The sequence below is a fragment of the Microplitis demolitor genome, chromosome 6 (assembly GCF_026212275.2).
Source record: "Microplitis demolitor isolate Queensland-Clemson2020A chromosome 6, iyMicDemo2.1a, whole genome shotgun sequence".
Classification (NCBI taxonomy): domain Eukaryota; kingdom Metazoa; phylum Arthropoda; class Insecta; order Hymenoptera; family Braconidae; genus Microplitis; species Microplitis demolitor.
In genome coordinates, this window is record NC_068550.1 from 12254050 (window position 1) to 12272871 (window position 18822).

At 31.7% G+C, this 18822-nt stretch overlaps 1 protein-coding gene and 1 long non-coding RNA gene across 2 annotated transcripts in view; both read left to right on the forward strand.

Moving 5' to 3' along the window:
• The first annotated feature begins 401 nt into the window (after nucleotides 1-401).
• LOC103574198 (putative cyclin-dependent serine/threonine-protein kinase DDB_G0272797/DDB_G0274007) overlaps nucleotides 402-18822 on the forward strand; it is a 51092-nt gene continuing 32671 nt past the window's right edge. Inside the window, exons 1-2 of the long non-coding RNA XR_008403895.1 lie at nucleotides 402-642; nucleotides 827-995. This is a non-coding gene — a long non-coding RNA (putative cyclin-dependent serine/threonine-protein kinase DDB_G0272797/DDB_G0274007). The remainder of the gene's footprint in view (nucleotides 643-826; nucleotides 996-18822) is intronic.
• LOC128668015 (uncharacterized) lies at nucleotides 11675-12292 on the forward strand. The gene has a single exon (XM_053740163.1). The coding sequence runs from the start codon at nucleotides 11675-11677 to the stop codon at nucleotides 12290-12292; it is 618 nt and encodes a 205-aa protein (XP_053596138.1).

The following is an 18822-nucleotide window of genomic DNA, read 5'->3' on the forward strand; positions in this document are numbered from 1 at the left end:
AGTATAATTACTCAAATTATTAATCTTAATCTCAAAAATCAACATTTAAATACTAACATAAGATTTTCATAAATCACCCATTAATTATCATTCTATGAGATCGCTATTAAAGTTAACCCCTCAATTGTTATATTCTATGTATGATAAATGTTTTTTCTTCTATTATTAATATTATTGTTTTGATGCCAAAAATATAATTTAGTTATGATCATAACTTTCTAAATGATAAGCAATGATTAAATTAAAAACAAAATAGAAGTAAGTTAGTTCAAATATCATAAACATATGTAATTAGATTTAATAACATGTATAGAAAATGATCCGAAATGAGTCTATAAAATTGAATGTAATTATTTCTTATATCTAATCATATATAAATTAGATATAATTGTATGTAATTATCAGTAAATACACGTGATTATATTTAACTTTATTACCCGAGCGTGAGTCAGTTGAACTGCTAAAAATTTGATAAATTACCGATAAAATTATATAGCAATTAAAAGAATCAAATATTGATTATTTTAGTAAGATCCAGATTGAAAAAAAGATTCAAAATGATTCAAAGATTTCAAAACGTTTCAGTTTTAACACTATATATATATACTTTCATTATTGAATAAATCGTTTTGTTTAATCAAGGTAATTACGTAATTATAAACTACAAATTAGTTTAAGTTGATCTTGACATCTCGTGGAATTAAAAAAAAGTTTAGTTGAATCAAAGCATTAGCTATAGGAACAGAGCCAAAGTTAAACCGATTACTTGAGTTATTTTGTTTGATTGCTTTATTTTTGAATTTAATTGCTAAAATTTTTTTTTCAGATCTATTGATAAAAATTAAACATGTTTGGTAATTAACATCTGTCGGTAGCTGCATCCTCATTGTAATAAATTTCTTACATTTCAAATCATGACAATAGCTTGTAAAAAATTACAAGTTATTTTTGGAACCGACTGATCAAATAGGAAATTCACCAAAAATATTCTACGGGTAAGAACCATTAATTGATAATTTAATAATGTAGTTATAGAAAGAAAATAAATGCTTTGGTGATGAAATTACATTATATGCAAAGTATAGAGCCGAATAAACTTGGCTTAACAAAAATATTATCTAATGTATTACGATGACAAAAACCTCTATCTATTTGTATATATTGTACACTTTGAACTCGAAAAGATCAAATGCATTCTACTCCCAAAAATCTATCACAACCAAATGTTTTAATCTGGCATCGGTCCTATTATACATATGTACTTTATAACGTTCTCTTCTATTTCATACGACCCACGGTGGAGTGTGGTTGGTGTCAAATAACCGTTATGGCCCTCCGATGGAAAAAACAGAAAATAAAAATAATATCGAAAATAAACTTCCCGCTTGGAGATATTTCGAATCTCCACTGGACACTCAGCTCTGCTCAGGCTAGGTTAGACAACCTAGTTGGGCGCCAGTTCGTGTACCTTCACGAACAATTTAAATTCAAGTAAAAATAAAATTAGAAAATGGAATGGAAATATAAATAAATGACAGAAGAGCAGTTTCAGATTTTAGGAAAAGGAAAGCAAGAAAAAGATAGCAATATTTTAAATAAATAGAATGTAATTAAATACCGGGTTGATGACCATTTGCTTTCAATTATATTTTAAATTATAAAATTCAGATAATCAGTTGTATCGCATATCAAAATAGACAATAATAATTATAATAATTCACTTACAAAACACTACGTGTATGCGTATACAAATCATAAAATAATAATAACGTATAAATAATTAACATAGTAAACGCAAAGAAATAAGTCACTGCATGTAAATAATGAAATCACTGGCACGTGATATTCAAAAAAAAAAAAAAAAAAAAAAATTGGTAACTGATAATAATAGCAAATAATATTTTACTACTTGTAACTTATCAAATCATTCGCACGTGATATTTCAAAAATAATAATGATATAATCGCAAAATAATTTTTAAATACTTTAAAAAAATAGTTCTCTTCAACTTAAACCACTGGTGAATTCCAGTCAATATTCGCAAAAAAATAATCGCAGAGAAATAATAATTTTAATAATAATAACTAACATTAATAATTACATAAATAATACTTCAAATAAAACATGACAATCATTAATAACTGTATCATAAATAAGTAAGTTGCGCAGAATTCCTGCCTCAACAACTTCACCTGTTATTAATTAATTATTATTTACTTGAAAAAAATCACTGATTATGTAAACGTGCGTTTTGATTTTATTATTATTTAAAATTATATTATTATTTTTTGAAATTTTTTTATCATGTGAAATTTGTGTTTTTGACAAGTTTTTGACAGGTATCTATCTGTTCGAATGTACTCGAAAGTGTTCCGAAAGTAGCCGAAAGTATCCGAATGTATCCGAAAGCATCCGAAAGTATCCGAAAGCATCCGAAAGTATCCGAAAGTACATCGAAAAGTGTTCTGAAAGACACTTCCCAGACACTTATAGGCGAGATGCCAGAAAACTGACAAATAACCAATTTCAAGTAGCAAAGTTTACAAGCATGAATATCACTGGACTTGTAAACTTTAGGTGAACCTTTAGACTCCACCGTCCATCTTACGGCTTTAAATAAAATTTGGGATTTGGTTAAATAAAATTCATAATATATAATTGAGTCTGTCACGATTGCAGATCGTGATGGGCGTAGGTACGATATTCGTATAAAATGTATTGAATAAAAGGGGTACTTACATTGATCAAGGACCGATCCTATGACCTGGGCTCACGTGACCGAATGCTCAGTTTATTCTATTTTATATTTAATTCGCGCCCACACAATATTGTTGAAGACAATATTGATAAAACCCAAAACGATTTCCAATTTAGTATGTGAATGATCTAATTTCACAATCAAACGTCGAGCGGTAAACGTAAGATTGTATGCCCCCTACTGTGAACTATTGGTCTGAGCGGCTAGACAGGTGTAAAAATAAGGGATAAAGGAAGGTGAGTTGCCGAAAAGCCTCGTGAAGCTAGTATCTCATTGTTAAAGTAAAATTGTCTGTTAAATAATGTTTTCAAATGTTTTATGTTAACGAGTATTTATTTATTAAATGACTCAATATTCTCAAAATACGAAAGGGGTCACAAATGGCAATATTTAGAGTAGTAAATATAAAAATAAATGTTTCATGCATATGGGTTACAAATATTTCGGAGTATATAAAAATAAAAATACTAAACAATGGTTACAATGTTTAAAAACTTACCTAAAAAGGTTTTGGTGAGGTGTCGGGACTGTCAGCAGTTACACAGGACACTTATTCACAACGCGTTCTCGCGGTTAATTAATCTGATTCTAATTTATCAAATTATTTATTTATTTAGTATACTTTGTTGTATGAATTTCAATGTTTATGCATTTTAAATCTCTGTAGGTTAAATTAAAATGATGGTCTTCGCGCTTCTCGGGGTAAAATAATTTCAATGTATTCAAATTCTTCGCGTCTTCGCGGTAATATAAAATATAAATTTATAAATTCTTCGCTTTTTCGCGGCAAAATATTATTCAAAAATCTTCGCATTTATCGCGGTAAAATATTCTTTGATTTTTCACGTTTCTCATGGTATATTTCAATATAAAAATAATAAAAATGAATGAAATTAAATGGATTAAAAATAAGATGAAGATAATCAATGCTGTAACGGTGCTAAACGGTAGATATTAGTTCACGACTTACAACGACCAAGGACCAATCGTACGATCTCGGCTCACGTGATCGGATGCTATACGCTAATATCGCGTTGATTATGCTTCTGAAACTAGTAGAAAATAATATACCGATTATACGAGTGCTTACGACGATCAATGATCTGGGCTCACGTGACCGAATGCTCAATCGGGATACCAATCCTCTAGCCACGAACACCGTCAAGTGTCCGGAGTTCGGTAAGGTTCAGAGTTTAATTCCCAAAAGAACTGATGAGCTAAAGTCCATGGTCTTTTTATATGATCTTCACATATCAAAAGTGGTGGTAACCAGTTTCCTATATGAGAGGACGCGGACTCGCCCGAAAGTTCTAGGCCCATACACACGTGTGATCCCTGGGAAACAGATTTTGACTATTAAGTAAGCTGATGACCTGGCGCCACTCTGTCGCCGAGCATGCCCGTGTAGGAAACCATAAACTTGGAGGTTTCCATTAGCTTTCTCTAATTTCCAAGAATCACATGCAGGTGCGCATGAGTTTGATGGTCTATAATTTTAAGATGAAAAATCAAAGAAGACTACCGCTTCTATGCTTAGATTAGTTAAACGGGAACGGATACATAAATTTTAAAAGTACGTTAAGTAAAAATGATGAAATTTCCAGAAAGAGAAATATATAATACGCGTGGTCCATTAGTATAATACAACTTAATTGTAAAGCGTTGACAACGCTCAGGTAGGTATATTTGTCCGGTACGACTTCTGGTGTCAGTAAGTCGGCGTTATACATAAAAAGGTTTACATACAGGAGGTTTTAGTGTGTACTTGTTTTGGAAGAGAGGAAAAAAAATTAAAAAATTTTTGTATGTAGCAGCCGTGACAAGTCTTTTTGATCAAATTTTCTTATCACCAGCGTCACTTAGACTAAGTTATATTTCAACCGCGTGTCCGTTCAGAACTAGTTCACCTACATCCTGAGATCATTATCCCGTGCTCCGAACCAGCAATAAAATAATCTTCAATTTATAATTATATTTAATAATTTATTATTAGGTAAATTAATTTATTCGGGGAAATTCATCAACTGTAGTTCGTGGTTATTGGATACGCAATAGCCAGGACCCACCGTTATAATTACTAATAATTATTATCGCATATAATAATCATCACCAACAAATAATTCACTAAGTCATAAGTAAATACTGAAACCCTAGTTGAATACTTGTCGCATATAATTAGTTAGAGTTTTGGAAATAATATTCAAATATTATTTCAATATTTAATTTAAATAATGAAGAACAATAACCAAATATTTATCACAAGTAATATTTGGTATCAATACAATAACATTAACTAATGTAATTCATTGACTCAAAATCCACTGGGTTTAATATTTACTCATTTCATCAAACACTTATGAAAATTATTAATACTCGAGATTTACGATTTCTTTTACTTTCATGAGACAACAAATGGCCACGAACGCATGAAAGCGAAATCACACGCCAATGAAATAACTCAAAGGTACTTACACTCGTCGTTTTAATACAGACGGCGTCCAGGCTCTATTGGTCGAGATACACTATTCAACGAATAATTATGCCAAAAATATTATCAAAACCAAATGACAATGAATAATTCAAAATATTTGCGAACAAAAGCAAATGGCGTCTCGAAAAAATCACTTAGCTATAGCAACAGGCATACACCCTGCTCGTACAATGTTTATCCTACGCCTGACCATGGCAGCACGTGAATTTCATGCCAGCACCTCGGCTGGCGCCATTTTATACTTCTATCTTACTTCAACCAATGGAGATTTATACCTGTCGCATGTTACTTTTGACCAGTATCGACAACAAAAGACATGAATTGGCCCGTGTAATTTAGCCCATTCTCGACGTTAAATGGCCAACTGTATCTCTTATAATTAATTGTTAGTATAATTTAAAGCCAAATCAATCAATGATTTATTCCCAACACTATTAAATTTATTTATAATAAATAAATTTACTGATGCCAACTGTTGCGTTGACGCGCAGGCGTCAACCAACCATAATAATTATAAGCATATAAATGAAATGCATAATTATTTTCCCAGCATTATAAAAATCTACTTATGTGCGTATCTTAGTCAGTGAATTTCCTTGATTACAACACAATTTATACTTATAAAAACAATTAAGTAGAAGTAACGCAATAATTAAAACAAAATCTTACACATAAACAAAATAACCATAATAGTATGCATGCTATGAGACGTGTGACCAGCGTGTGCGATATTTAAATATCATGAGTACTTGAACAGTTTTTTTTATATATATTAAAAAAAAATCAATTTGACTTTATATATAAGCAAGTAATTGAAAAATTCCAAAACTGTACTTCTTTAACTTCCATGTTAGAATTAGAATAGTCGACGTTGTTTTATTAATTTTCGAAGTACATATTTTTAGTGAAGGTATTAATAAAAAATTTTATCCGTTTAATTAACAAGACATTTCTTGACGGTATTTTATTGGCAGTTTGCTTTATTTAACCGAAATATTATTTTAAATAACACAAAATCCGAAAAAATTAGCCTGGATACGTTGAATTCCTCAATTTTAATTTTATTAATGGCCTCTATTGCATGTTCATGATTATTTTTTCAGTGAAAATATTTTTTCAACTTCCCGCTAAGAAAATTGATGGTTTTCAAAATTTTCGGGAAGTTATTTTCACCCCGATTTGCTAAAATCAAAATTCCAACGGATGTCGACGTTTTCAGGTCCTAGATAGCTATCCTGACTAAATTCACGACGATATCCGAGTGTATGTACGTACGTATGTATATATTCTGTAACTCTTGAACGGATAAACCGATTTTGATTGTCGAGGTGCCATTCAACGCGGCTTGTTAAATACTATAAGCTCTGAAAATTTAAGCTTAATCGGTAAGGTACGTTCGGAGATATTTCAAAAATAAAATTTTTTCAAAAATGTTTTTCTTGAATAACTTTCAATTCGCTGGATAGGTTGATTCTAAAATCTAATCAGCTCTAAAACTTTGTAAGCCGCGTCGAATGTCACCTCAACCGTCTCAATCGGTGAATTCGTTCAAGAGTTATCATTGCAGAAAAAATAGTAAAAAACGTTATATTTCGAAAACAAAGGTATACAAAAGTATTTTCGAACTCGAAGAGCTGTCCTCAACTATGATTTCGAGCTCAAGGAACTCGAAAGCAGCGGGAAGTTTTCGGGCTGGCCCGCAGGGTCAACTGATAGACCGATTTTTTTTTTTTTGGTATTTTTACATTACTGTTGACGTCAACACTCAACAGGAAAAAAATAGAAGTGATAAAAAAAAATTAAGGTGTGCTCAAAAAGTTTGCTGCGGTTACAACCATGAATAATAGAAACTAATATTTCCGTTTAATTGTTACAATAAGATTTACCTATCTTCAAAATATAACGTATTTAATCTAACTACAAAATTCTTGAATTCCATACAACATTAGTCCTCGAAAGTTAAAAGATAATTTCACATCATTAAAGAACGTAAAAAATATAATATTAAAATCATCAATAAAATAAAACCGTTTTTGAACTAGCTTACTATTGTCCGATCTTACAGGCTTGCTTTTTACAATGTCATTTCTCCGAAGCCTGATTAACCAAACTTACCATTCTTTTTCTGTCTTAAGTGTGTCTCATGAAGTATTAAACTTGGACTACGTCATCACCGTGTTCCATAAAGAATACAAAAAGAGGAGATAATAGAAAACAGATAAGGGTCGTAAGATTTAGACTCAGGCACGATCGATAAGAACAGAATCCAAAACAAAGACTAATAAGAACATGCATAATAAATTAAAAACCAAATAATATTCAGACCAATACTTAAAAAAAACTAAAACATGAACATGAACCTCAATTGATAAAAAACGATAATGAACACAACGAAAATATAAAGCTTTAACAATAGAAAATATACATAAGTTTTTAAATCGATTAAAAAACAATCATACACCCAAAACTTCAAGTTATTTAAATCAGTTATACTTAAAATTTGTTCAACTCTTGTTGGCGATTAATAGATTACAAATTCATTTCATACAAGAATTATAATATGAATATTACTGTAGCTAATTATTAACCAATTATTGTTTACTTTATTTTAATATATAAATTAATAAACAAAAATTTTTTTTTCGAAAAAACTGTTAATCTTAAATTTATATTTGTTTATATTGATGATCTTTCAATAAAATATTTTCTTTTAAAATTCAACTGTATTTATTTTATTTCACTCAATTAGTTTTATGGTAAAAATAAAGCGTAGAAAAATTGTACGATTGCTTGCTGAAGAAGAAGAAATTAAAAATGCAAATGAACGAAGTTAGAAAAGCAATGAATGAAGTGAACAAAAAAAATGAACAGCAACGTAATCGTCGAAGCACAACGAAAGAAATGATACGTTAAGTAATCTTTCGACTGACAATACATTTATGTGCCATGTTACTACAAATAATGATGCATGCTCTCAAAACGTGACAGATAAATTCCCGAATATTAATACTTCAACTACAGCTAGCGTGGGTGCATTACGGGATTTGTCATCTCAAGATACCGTACTTAGTATAAGCGAAATACCTTCTACATCGTACGATATGTTTTTGTCAAGCAGATATTTATTTCAGGATTCCTCTTCACGAAGAGTTTCTACCTCAACAGTCATTGAACCTTCCAATAATTCAACAATAATCGTCTACAATGAATCTCAAATTTATCATTTAAACAAAACAATTCAGATTATAACCGATTTGCCAAATTCAATTCGTGAACATTATACAGGTTAAATGAATGTAAATTGTCGTTATTGTAATGCAAAACATTTCGTTGCTGAAATACCTGAAAATAAAGTCAATTCCTTCAATGACTGTTGTCACTACGGTAAAGTAAATCTAGATCCTATGCCAGAGCCTCCATCAATTTTAAGATCTTTATTTGAAGGAACTCATGAAAAATCCAAACAATTTTTCGAACGTATTCGTAATTTTAATAGTACATTCTCTTTTGCTTCATTCAATGTTAATCTGATTAATTTTAATTCACAAGGCGGGGGCCCATATTGCTTTAAAATACAAGGCCAAATATACTATCAAATGAATCTTATAACAGGGATATGCTGTTACTCTGGTCGTCCTTAATTTACCTTCTTAAGGGCGCCACTGGAAGTGATAACGGCCTCCCAGAACCGGATCTTAAATCGTCAGGGTCGGTGTAATTTATTTAATTGTAAGAGAAGGATGAGGAAGGATAACTTATAAATAATTTACTTCTCCGATTAACAATTTAAACCTTTTTATTTATTCAATAACCTTTTTAACCTTTTTTGACCTTTATAAACCTTATTCACTTATAACCTTTTATAAACCTTATAACATTATACCTTTATTGAAACCTTATAACATTATACCTTTGTTAAAACCTTATAACCTTATAACTTTATTAAACCTTATTTTTATTAACCTGCAATATTTCACTTAAATCTAATTTAATTAATTGACCCGCAATAATTACTTTATTAAAATTGGCCAACTACCTTTAGCATTTCCACACACTCACATGCACAATAATTTTAAAAATCGCTTAATCTTCGAGATACTTAATTACTAAATTTTCCATAAAAATCCTTATCTATTTCACTCACACACTCACTCAATGATTTTAACGTTATTTACACACACTGAGTTTAAATTACTTTTCCCGCGATAAATAAATTAATTAATTTATAAAATTATATAATTATTAATTAATTTATTAATTGATTTTTCCTTTACTTTTAATGATTATTATTTCTTTTATTACTTTTATCACCAATAACTTTTAACTTCAATAACACAACGATTTTCCTCAGTGAATTCACCGCGACGTTACCACTTCATTTTAACTCAAGTTCCGCCATTTTTTTATCAGCTTTTATCCCGTGCTCCTTTTCAGGTACTTGTTCCTTACAATAACTATTCTTATTTTTATTAATCCCTTTTCTTTACTTATTTCCTCTATTTAATTAATTATAATTTCATTAATTAACTTAATTTTTCCTAATTAATTTTTATCGGCGACTTTGACCACGGACCCTTTTATAATTTTTCCAGAGACAATTCCTTATTCATTTTATTTAATTTTATTTATTTAGCGACTATGACTAGATTCGACAGTTTCCGGTGTGTGAGTTACCCGACCCACCTGGAAACCTAGAATATTTCTGGCTACCTGCCTGGAAATATTTGACTATGTAATCGCTCCGGCTACCTGTCTGGAGTTAATTATTTAATTATTTTATATAGTTTAATTCCGGGTTTAAATTATTAATTTTCGCTTTATGAATTCAATTATTTGAATTATGAGTAATAAATTTTCGAACGCTAAGACGCGACGCTACCAGACGTACGACGATGTATTAATTAAAATTTCCCGGCTTCCTGCCTGGAAAAATCTTAAATAAATACCTTTACAAAAAATTAACTTTTTGGTTCCTTTCTCGTCGTTGTGTTTGTCTTGGTCTCGTACTGGTCTGGTCTGGTAATTGTCAATTTTCCGTCTCGTTCCAGTATTTGTCCCTTGTCTCTCTCTTTTATCTCTAAACTTTCCTCTACCGGTTCTCTCCTTCAACCTGCTTAATCAGATGCAATCAGTAATATTCAGAAGAGATACCGGCTAACCGCCTGGTATCTGACAAAAGATATGAATAATTTATCGCTCGGTTCCACAGTAAAACACAAGCTCTCAATTGAATAATTTTACCTAATATAAACTCGCAGCGTCTAAATATCGGAGGTTATAATGGAGTTTTATCGTAGCGTCTCCTCAGCTGTTGAACTTTCTCGACTGGACTAGGTCCGTTCGGTCTGGTCGTTCCGGTCACTAATGCCCGATTCTCGTTTCGGTCCCAGTTTATAATTGCTCGCCCACTTCTTGACTACGGTTGTCTTTTCTCTCCTACTTAAGTCTAAGTAGGGTTGACGGTCGAGCAATTGAAATTTCCACTTCCGGACGACTAGTCGCTACTACCCGGAATACCCTGGGTGGTAATGTCACATGACCGACAGTACACATAATAGATTTTATTTTGGACTTAAGTGTAACGCGGTAAATTCGAATTTACCCCGTTACAATCCCGCATTATACCTTTCATCAAATGAATCACCAAGTTACGGTCAACTCTTTATTGTTGACTCTACTGAAGTATTAGAGTTCCGTTCTAAAAAAAATGTCACTTGTGACGTAGTGCTCTTGGAAACGATTGATAATGTATTACGGCAGCATAATGCTTTTGCACAAACTTATGAAATGATAAAAGATTTATTAAACAATCAACAATCGATACATCTGGTAATATTGTCAAGCCTGAATTATATTTAGCATTTACATTAAAACCCGGTATGGATGCACGATGGTATAATTTCCAAAGAGCAAATGAAGTAACTGCAGTTTTTTCAATGACTGCTGACGGTGAAATACATGAATCTTATGTAACAGTACAAAACAAACAAACAAAGGCATTTCAACGTATAAGTACGATGGATCGTAATGTCGAACCGTGGGTTTACCCTTTATTTTTTTCTCATGGCAATCAAGGATGGCATCGATTTCTACCTTGTGTCAATAAAACTGATCGAAGGGTAACTCGTGCTGATTATTATAAATACAGATTGGCTATTCGACACGAATACAATGACTTTCTGATGAGACGTCGTTTATCTCAACAATAAATTGTAGATAGCTATGTCAAAATTGAAAAATATAGATTAGACTATTGTAAATATAATCAAAAAAAATTACGTGCGGAGTCATGTCAAGGCTTACTAAATCATTTGCAATCGAGCGTTAATAACAGTGAAACAGATTGTAACATTGGCAAAATAGTTATTTTGCCATCTACATTTAACGGTTTACCTCGTAATATGTTGCAACATTATTAAAATGCAATGTCGATAGTACGAACATTTGGTGAACCAGACTTATTTGTTACAGTGACTTGTAACCCAATGTGGCGTAAGATAACAGAAAATCTATTACGACACCAAACAGATTCAGACTGGCCTGATTTAGTAGCATGCGTATTTAATACAAAAAAAGATGCTTTAATTAAAATGATAATAAAAGACAACGTTTTTGGTGAAGTGATTGCTTTTAATTGGGTTATTGAATTCCAAAAGCGCACATTACCCCATCTACACATGTTGATAACATTAAAACATGACTTCAAAATAAAAACTACCGATAAAGTTGAACAATTTGTATCAGCCGTCATACCTAATAAAACTAAAAAACCTACAGTTTATAATATTGTTACAAAAAGTCTGCTTCATGGTCCGTGTGGAGATTGGTGTATTGTAAATGAGAAATGTTCAAAAAACTTCCCTAAAGAATTTCGAAATGAAACAACTATGGATGATAATGTATATCCTTATTATCGTCGTAAAGATAAAGGAATAACATTTTCACGAAACGATCAAATTTTTAATAATCGCCATGTTGTACCGTACGACCCAACTCTCTCAGAAACATTCAACTGTCATATCAATGTGGAAATAGTGTCATAAGTAAAGGCTGTAAAATAACTGTATAAATACGTTTATAAAGGTCACGATAAAGCAGGAGTAATAATCAATGGAAGGATACCAAACATTGTCACAGCAACAGATAATAACGATGATCAATCATCTCGTGATCATCATGCTAATACAATTAATCATGATGAAGTGAGTAATTATGTTGACGCACGTTATGCTGGCCTCGTTGGAGCTGCTTGGCATATTTTATCTACGTTTCTGCAAAGTAAAAGCTCTTCAATTATCCGCTTACCTCTACACTTACCTAATCAACAGAACATTACTATTAATGATGATTGCAACGAAAATGAACTCAGAGACGCTTAACAAAAGCAATCAATGTTAATTGATTATTTCGCTTCAAATGAATGCGATCCATCAACTCGGCAGCACCTTTATAATGATATTCCTTAACACTATGTATTTAAGAAACATAATTAAACTACCATGTCATGTTGGCAGCTACGTAAAAAACAATTCAACGTCATCGGTCGAATGTATTGGATTGGAAGAAAGATAAAAAAAAAGCTTATGTTTATATTAATTCTATGTTGCATCAAGAAGGTTTTAGTCTTTCAGCCTATCCTAATATGCCACAAATCACTGAAATCGGAGACATATTTGATGACAGATCAACATAAATTTCTACACAAGAAGAATCACTATCGAATCATGAAAAATTAAACGTGAATGGAAGGGAGGTTGTAAATTTTATTTTCAATTCTGTGGAGAATGGTGATTACAATGATTCTAACTGTGTTTACATCGATGGACCCGGTGGTTCTGGTAAAACGTTCATTTACACAACATGATATCAACTGTTTAAAATAAAAAAAAAACATATGTACGATGGCTTATACAGGCATTGCAGCAACTTTATTACCTAATGAAAGACTGCACATAAAACGTTTAGTTTACCTGTCCCCATGTTCTCGGATTCATCATCGAATATCAAACCTAATACAAAGCAAGGCGTATATCTATAGGAAGTTGATGTATTCATTTGGGATGAAGTTCCGATGTCACCGAGATACGCGTTAGAAGTAATTGATCGGACTTTACGACACGTAATGGATAATTTAGTTCCTTTCGGCGGTAAATTGATGATTTTAGGCGGTGATTCTTGTCAATTACTTCCAGTACAACCTCATGCTACCCGAAATGAAACAGTTAATTTGTCTATTAAATTTAGCGTATTATGGACGCATTTTCATAAATTTTCATTGATACAAATGTTACGTTTTGGGAAATTACCCAAAATTAATTAAAAATCAAAATAATTTTTAGTTATTTAATTTTATCCAGGTTTGGCCTCGTTAGAGTGTCTATAGACCCCTGGTGGGCCGTGGTCGTCGATTATTTTATTAATTATTAATTTTATTTGATTTTCGCGATTTTAAAATATGTTCGCGATCTGGTCTCCATATTATTTATGAGGATGCAGGATTTGAGGAATTCTGGACAGCCGGTGGCAGTGTCCAGGACTGGATAAATTATTGGGCAGCCGGTATCAGCGCCCAATATTTAATTGATGATTTTTGGATTATTGGGCTGCCGTTAGCAGCGCCCAAAATAACCATGGAGTCGTAGGGTATTGGGCTGCCTAATGGCAGCCCAAAATAAGGTTGGATTAATTTAAGATTAATTGTAATTTATTAAGGTTAGAGAACAGAGGTTCGAGCTCCATGAGCTCTCTCGAAGGACTGACTATTTCGTCATTATAAAAATATAATAAAGCCAACAGAGTTGACAAAATGTTGACGCTGCATCTCAGGTTCCCTGTGAGAGAATCGTCGTAGCCCGGGTCTCATGCATCGTCATCTGTTTTGACTACCCGCGAGCCACGGTGACTCTCTTATCATAACCGATTTCCGTTCCATTGTATAAAATTATTTAATTAAAAATAATTAATTCAATTTAATCAATAAAATATTACGGGAACGTAACACAAAATATGAGAACACTACCCAAAGAAGTCGAATTCGTTCAGTTCTTGCTAAATGTTGGTGATGGGACCTTAAACAATGTGGATGATGAAATACAACTTCCAGACACATGCTCGACTTTGAGAGAAAATGACATTGTTGAAAATTTATATGGTAGAATTATCAGAGGCAAACGTTATGATGAACTTACGAAAATCGTCATTCTATCTGCTCAAAATGTAGATGTTGACGAAATCAATAAATAAGTTATTGAACTTTTAGACGATTGGCTTAAGTAAAGCTTTATTTAGCTGTTGACAGTACAGAAAACTGTGACAACAGTGCTGATGATGAATCTATATTACCAGAATATTTGAATACTTTGAACCCATCACATTTCCCTCCGTATGTACTTCGCTTAAGGAAGTTTCCGATTGTGATGTTGATTAGAAATCTTAATCTAAGTGAGGGACTATACAATAGCACAAAATTAATTATTTTAGATTTAGGAGTTAACGTGTTATGATGTAAAATATTAACCAATGACAAAACTGGTGAGATTGTTTTTATTAATCGTTTAACTTTATATTGTGAAAATGTATATCCCTTTACATTCAAAAGACGACAGTTCCCTGGTAAAGTAGCGTTTTGTATGACTATTAACAAAGCCCAAGGATAAACATTTAATTCAATAAGAATTGACCTTACAAAAAACATATTCAATCATTGTCAATTATATGTTGCGTTTTTAAAAGTTCGATCTTGGAAATTGTTACAAGTGTATTTAAATAGGAAGAGTACTAACAATTTTATTAAAAACGTAGTTTACAAAGAAATATATTTATAATTCTGTATTGTCGGAAGTTATATTGAAATATTTTGTTTTCATATTGGAAATAATGTAATTCACACGCGCGCTTGCGCGTGGACGTAAATTAATTCAATATAAAAATAAGAATGAAATTGAATGGATTAAAATAAGATGAAGATAATCAACGCTACCGGTGCTTCCGATTGATATCAATTCACGACTTTTTTTTTCAAGTTCATTGCTAATCCACCATGTATGAAGGCAAGCATTGCCTGTCACGTACTATAAAGTGTTTACTCAGCTTATTTTTCCTATACCCGGTTGTTTGTGCGGATGTGGCCCGACTTGTGCTTGTACTGTACTACATCATTACGGTGATGCACTGCTACCTCCCTTGTGCAATGGAGGTGCAGTGGCGTAGGAAAACCACAGAGAAAACCTGGCCAGTACAGTTTCGGTTTGACTGAAGTTCTAGTGATCGATAAAATTCCCATTTTACTGATGGATATGACAAGTGGTGGTAACTTGTTTACCATACAAGAAGACTCGGACTCGTTCGAAAGTTCTAGGTCTATGCATACGTATGATTCCCGGGAAATAGATTTTGACTATTAATTAGGCTGATGACCTGGCGCCACTTTGTCGCCGAGCATGCACATGCAGGAATCACATGCAAGTGCACATGAGTTGGGTGGTCTATAGTTTAAATATGAAAAATCAACAATAAGACAACTGCTTCTATAATCAGATAGCTAAATGGGAACGGATACATAAATTTTAAAAATACGTTGAATAAAAATGATGAAATTTCAAGAAAAGAGAAATCTATTGTACAATACGACTTAATTGTAAAGCGTTAACAACGTTCAGATATGTATATTTTTGTTCGGTACGACTACTGGCGTCAGTAAGTTGGCGTTATACATAAAAAAGTTTACGAACGAGAAGTTTTAGTGTGTATTTATTTCGAAAGAAAAAAAATAGGATTTTTGAATATAGAAGCCGTGACATACCATTACTTGGATATTTATTTCTGAAATTATTTTGTCTTAGGGATATTTCGTCTAGGAGATATTTTGTCTGGAGATATTATGTCCGGGAATATTATGTCTGGAGATGTTTTGTCCGGAGATGAAAACGCAGGCGACCCCAAATCCTTAATAGTAATAATATAAAATCGATAAGAACGTCACAATACTCTTGTTTTTATGTATTGACTGTATTCTTTATTACAGATTGAGCAATCATAATAATTTTTTAAACCACCCATAATTGTGACTTACTTATTACCTAGGTTAGCTGCTAAATATTACTGGTGACTACTATTCAAGTTTCTGACGTTTTTTTCTATAACTAAATTAGTTACTAGAATCTTACGATGCTCTCTATTGTTCAGTTATTTGTTTCACTAACCTATTTTTTAAGAGTTATTTATAAAACAAAACGTTGTTTAATCAACATTTTTCTACCTGTAAAGTATTAAATAAAAATATAAAGCTATTCGAATTTATGGTGAGAAAAAATAGTTCTTCCAATTGAGAATCAAATATTTAATCAAGTTGAGGTTTTCACATGACTTTGTGAATTTCTTACATTGAGAAGTTTACAAATTTTGGATGAAGAAGTCTCAGACCCTCGAATCATCGAAATCAAACAAATTATGTTAGAAAGTGATAGATAATCATAATTTGTCACTATTGTTTTTCTTTTTTTTTTCTGTTTAATTTATTTGATTTATTTATTATATTATTTGGTTTATTTGTCATGTTATTCTTTACTATGCATCGACCCAGGTCTTATTTATTCGACCAGATCTACTTTCATCAGAATAAAAGTAAACAAAATGCAAATCTGTTCGAATCTTGAATTAACTCAATTGTTATGTAAACTTATTCATATTTTGATCCCGGCTGGTAAGCCCTAATTAGAAAATACGATTTGTGACAATTTAGAACGATTAAAACATTATTAATCTTCATGAATCGTATTTTCTGTTCAGGGAGAGAACAGGCAAGTCAAGGTGATTCGATCATTTTGTGCTGGCGGAATCGATGAATTCCACAACATTTGACGGTCCAGCACACCTACATTCCCGGAAATTACTAATGATGCCAAGTTCCAACAATGAAAAAATTTTGATAATAAATTTTTAAAAATGGTGAAGAGATCAATTCAAACTAGACAATAAAAAGTATTTTATCGATGGTTTCCAACACTGGTTTCTCTGTATTTGAGGAGAATTTGTATAAGGATCCAAAGTATTTCAAATTTTGGTTATCCGTCATTTCTACAGATCGTCAAGACTGTGATCAAGGACTTTTCATGACATTTTTAGTTCAAAATATTATTAATTTCAATAACATTTATTGTATTATTATTTCCGGCTCATTTTCAATTGGATATAATAAATATTTAATTCTTTAAGTTACCTTGTTTGTTGAATGATGATTCACAAATTTTTGAGGTGTAAAACTGCTGTGCAATTTCTTTTCATGTACTAAATCGAATGAGGTACGAGGATCTCGGATGAATGGTGTATTAATTATGCTGTAACTATCAATAGTATTATTTTGAGATGGTCGATGAGGTGAATTAGTTGTTTGCACTCCAATATCTAAAAATAATTTTATTAACGACGAAATCATATTCATAATAAGAACCGATTAGTTTTACCAAAAGTAATAATAACATACCTTTCTTAGCAAACCTAGATGAATCCCAGTAAATATTTCCACTCTGAAATGGTGCATTCCATTCTTCATTATCTTCATCAGAAGCTGATGATATTGACCTGAGATCAATTCTTAGACATCAATTTCGAGAAATTCTGAGTCAAAACGAAAATCGTCTATAACACTAGAATAGGAAATCACTATTTACCCTGTTTTTTTAATCTTTTTCGACGATTCTGATTTCGATGTTACATTAAAATTCAGAAACTCTTGATAAAAATTAAATGGTAGCTTGTAAACCGAACGAGGGTTCTCATCTATATATGAATTCTTCTTGACATTTAAATCAACTTCATTGAAATTTAACGGTTGATTAATTGTATTTAACCGGTACATATAACTTCGGTCGAATAAGTGAACCTAGCCAATTCATACATTCTATTGTTTACATATATCAGTACTTATAATTTGAGCATTTCAAGCGAATAAATGTAGATTAATTATTGAGTCATACTTGCTGTGAAAATTGGCCAAGTTGATGAAAACAAAACGCCCTATAGTGTAAAAGAATTTGATAAATGCTGTACGATTTCCATTTGATGCAATAATACTGCATGAGCATATAGGTATTTTCATCCCAAGTACTTTTTTGAGAATAAATTTCCTTCCGTGTTGCATGACCTCTGTATGCTGAAAAGTAACAATAAAATGTTAAATTTTTATCAATTTCTATGACTATTGTGATGTTAGGAATCTGCTATTAAAGTGTATAAAAAAATATAAAAATTTCATCTCGCAGCCAGAATGGAAGGTAGATTTTTCGAAAATTTTCAGCACTGCCCTAATTATTCGCTAGCTTGCTCTTAGTTTAAAACAGAGGTGACCCTTGTTTATTTTTACTAGGGTTGCATCAGTTGTTGAAGGTTAGTTTTTCAATCAGAGATTCTTTAGCCACGATTTAATTAATGCGAGTTTACTTATATATTTATATAAGTATGTACGAGCAATGCTTATTAAATTACGTATTACTAAAATCTCGGATTGACAAACTAGCTTTGAGTAAGCGTGGTTATATCTATAGAACGAGTTATTGATATTACATTTGAAATCTGC

Coding starts and splice junctions, on each gene's coding strand:
- LOC128668015 (XM_053740163.1), top strand. CDS start 11,675: ATGTCGATAGTACGAACATTTGGTGAACCAGACTTATTTGTTACAGTG.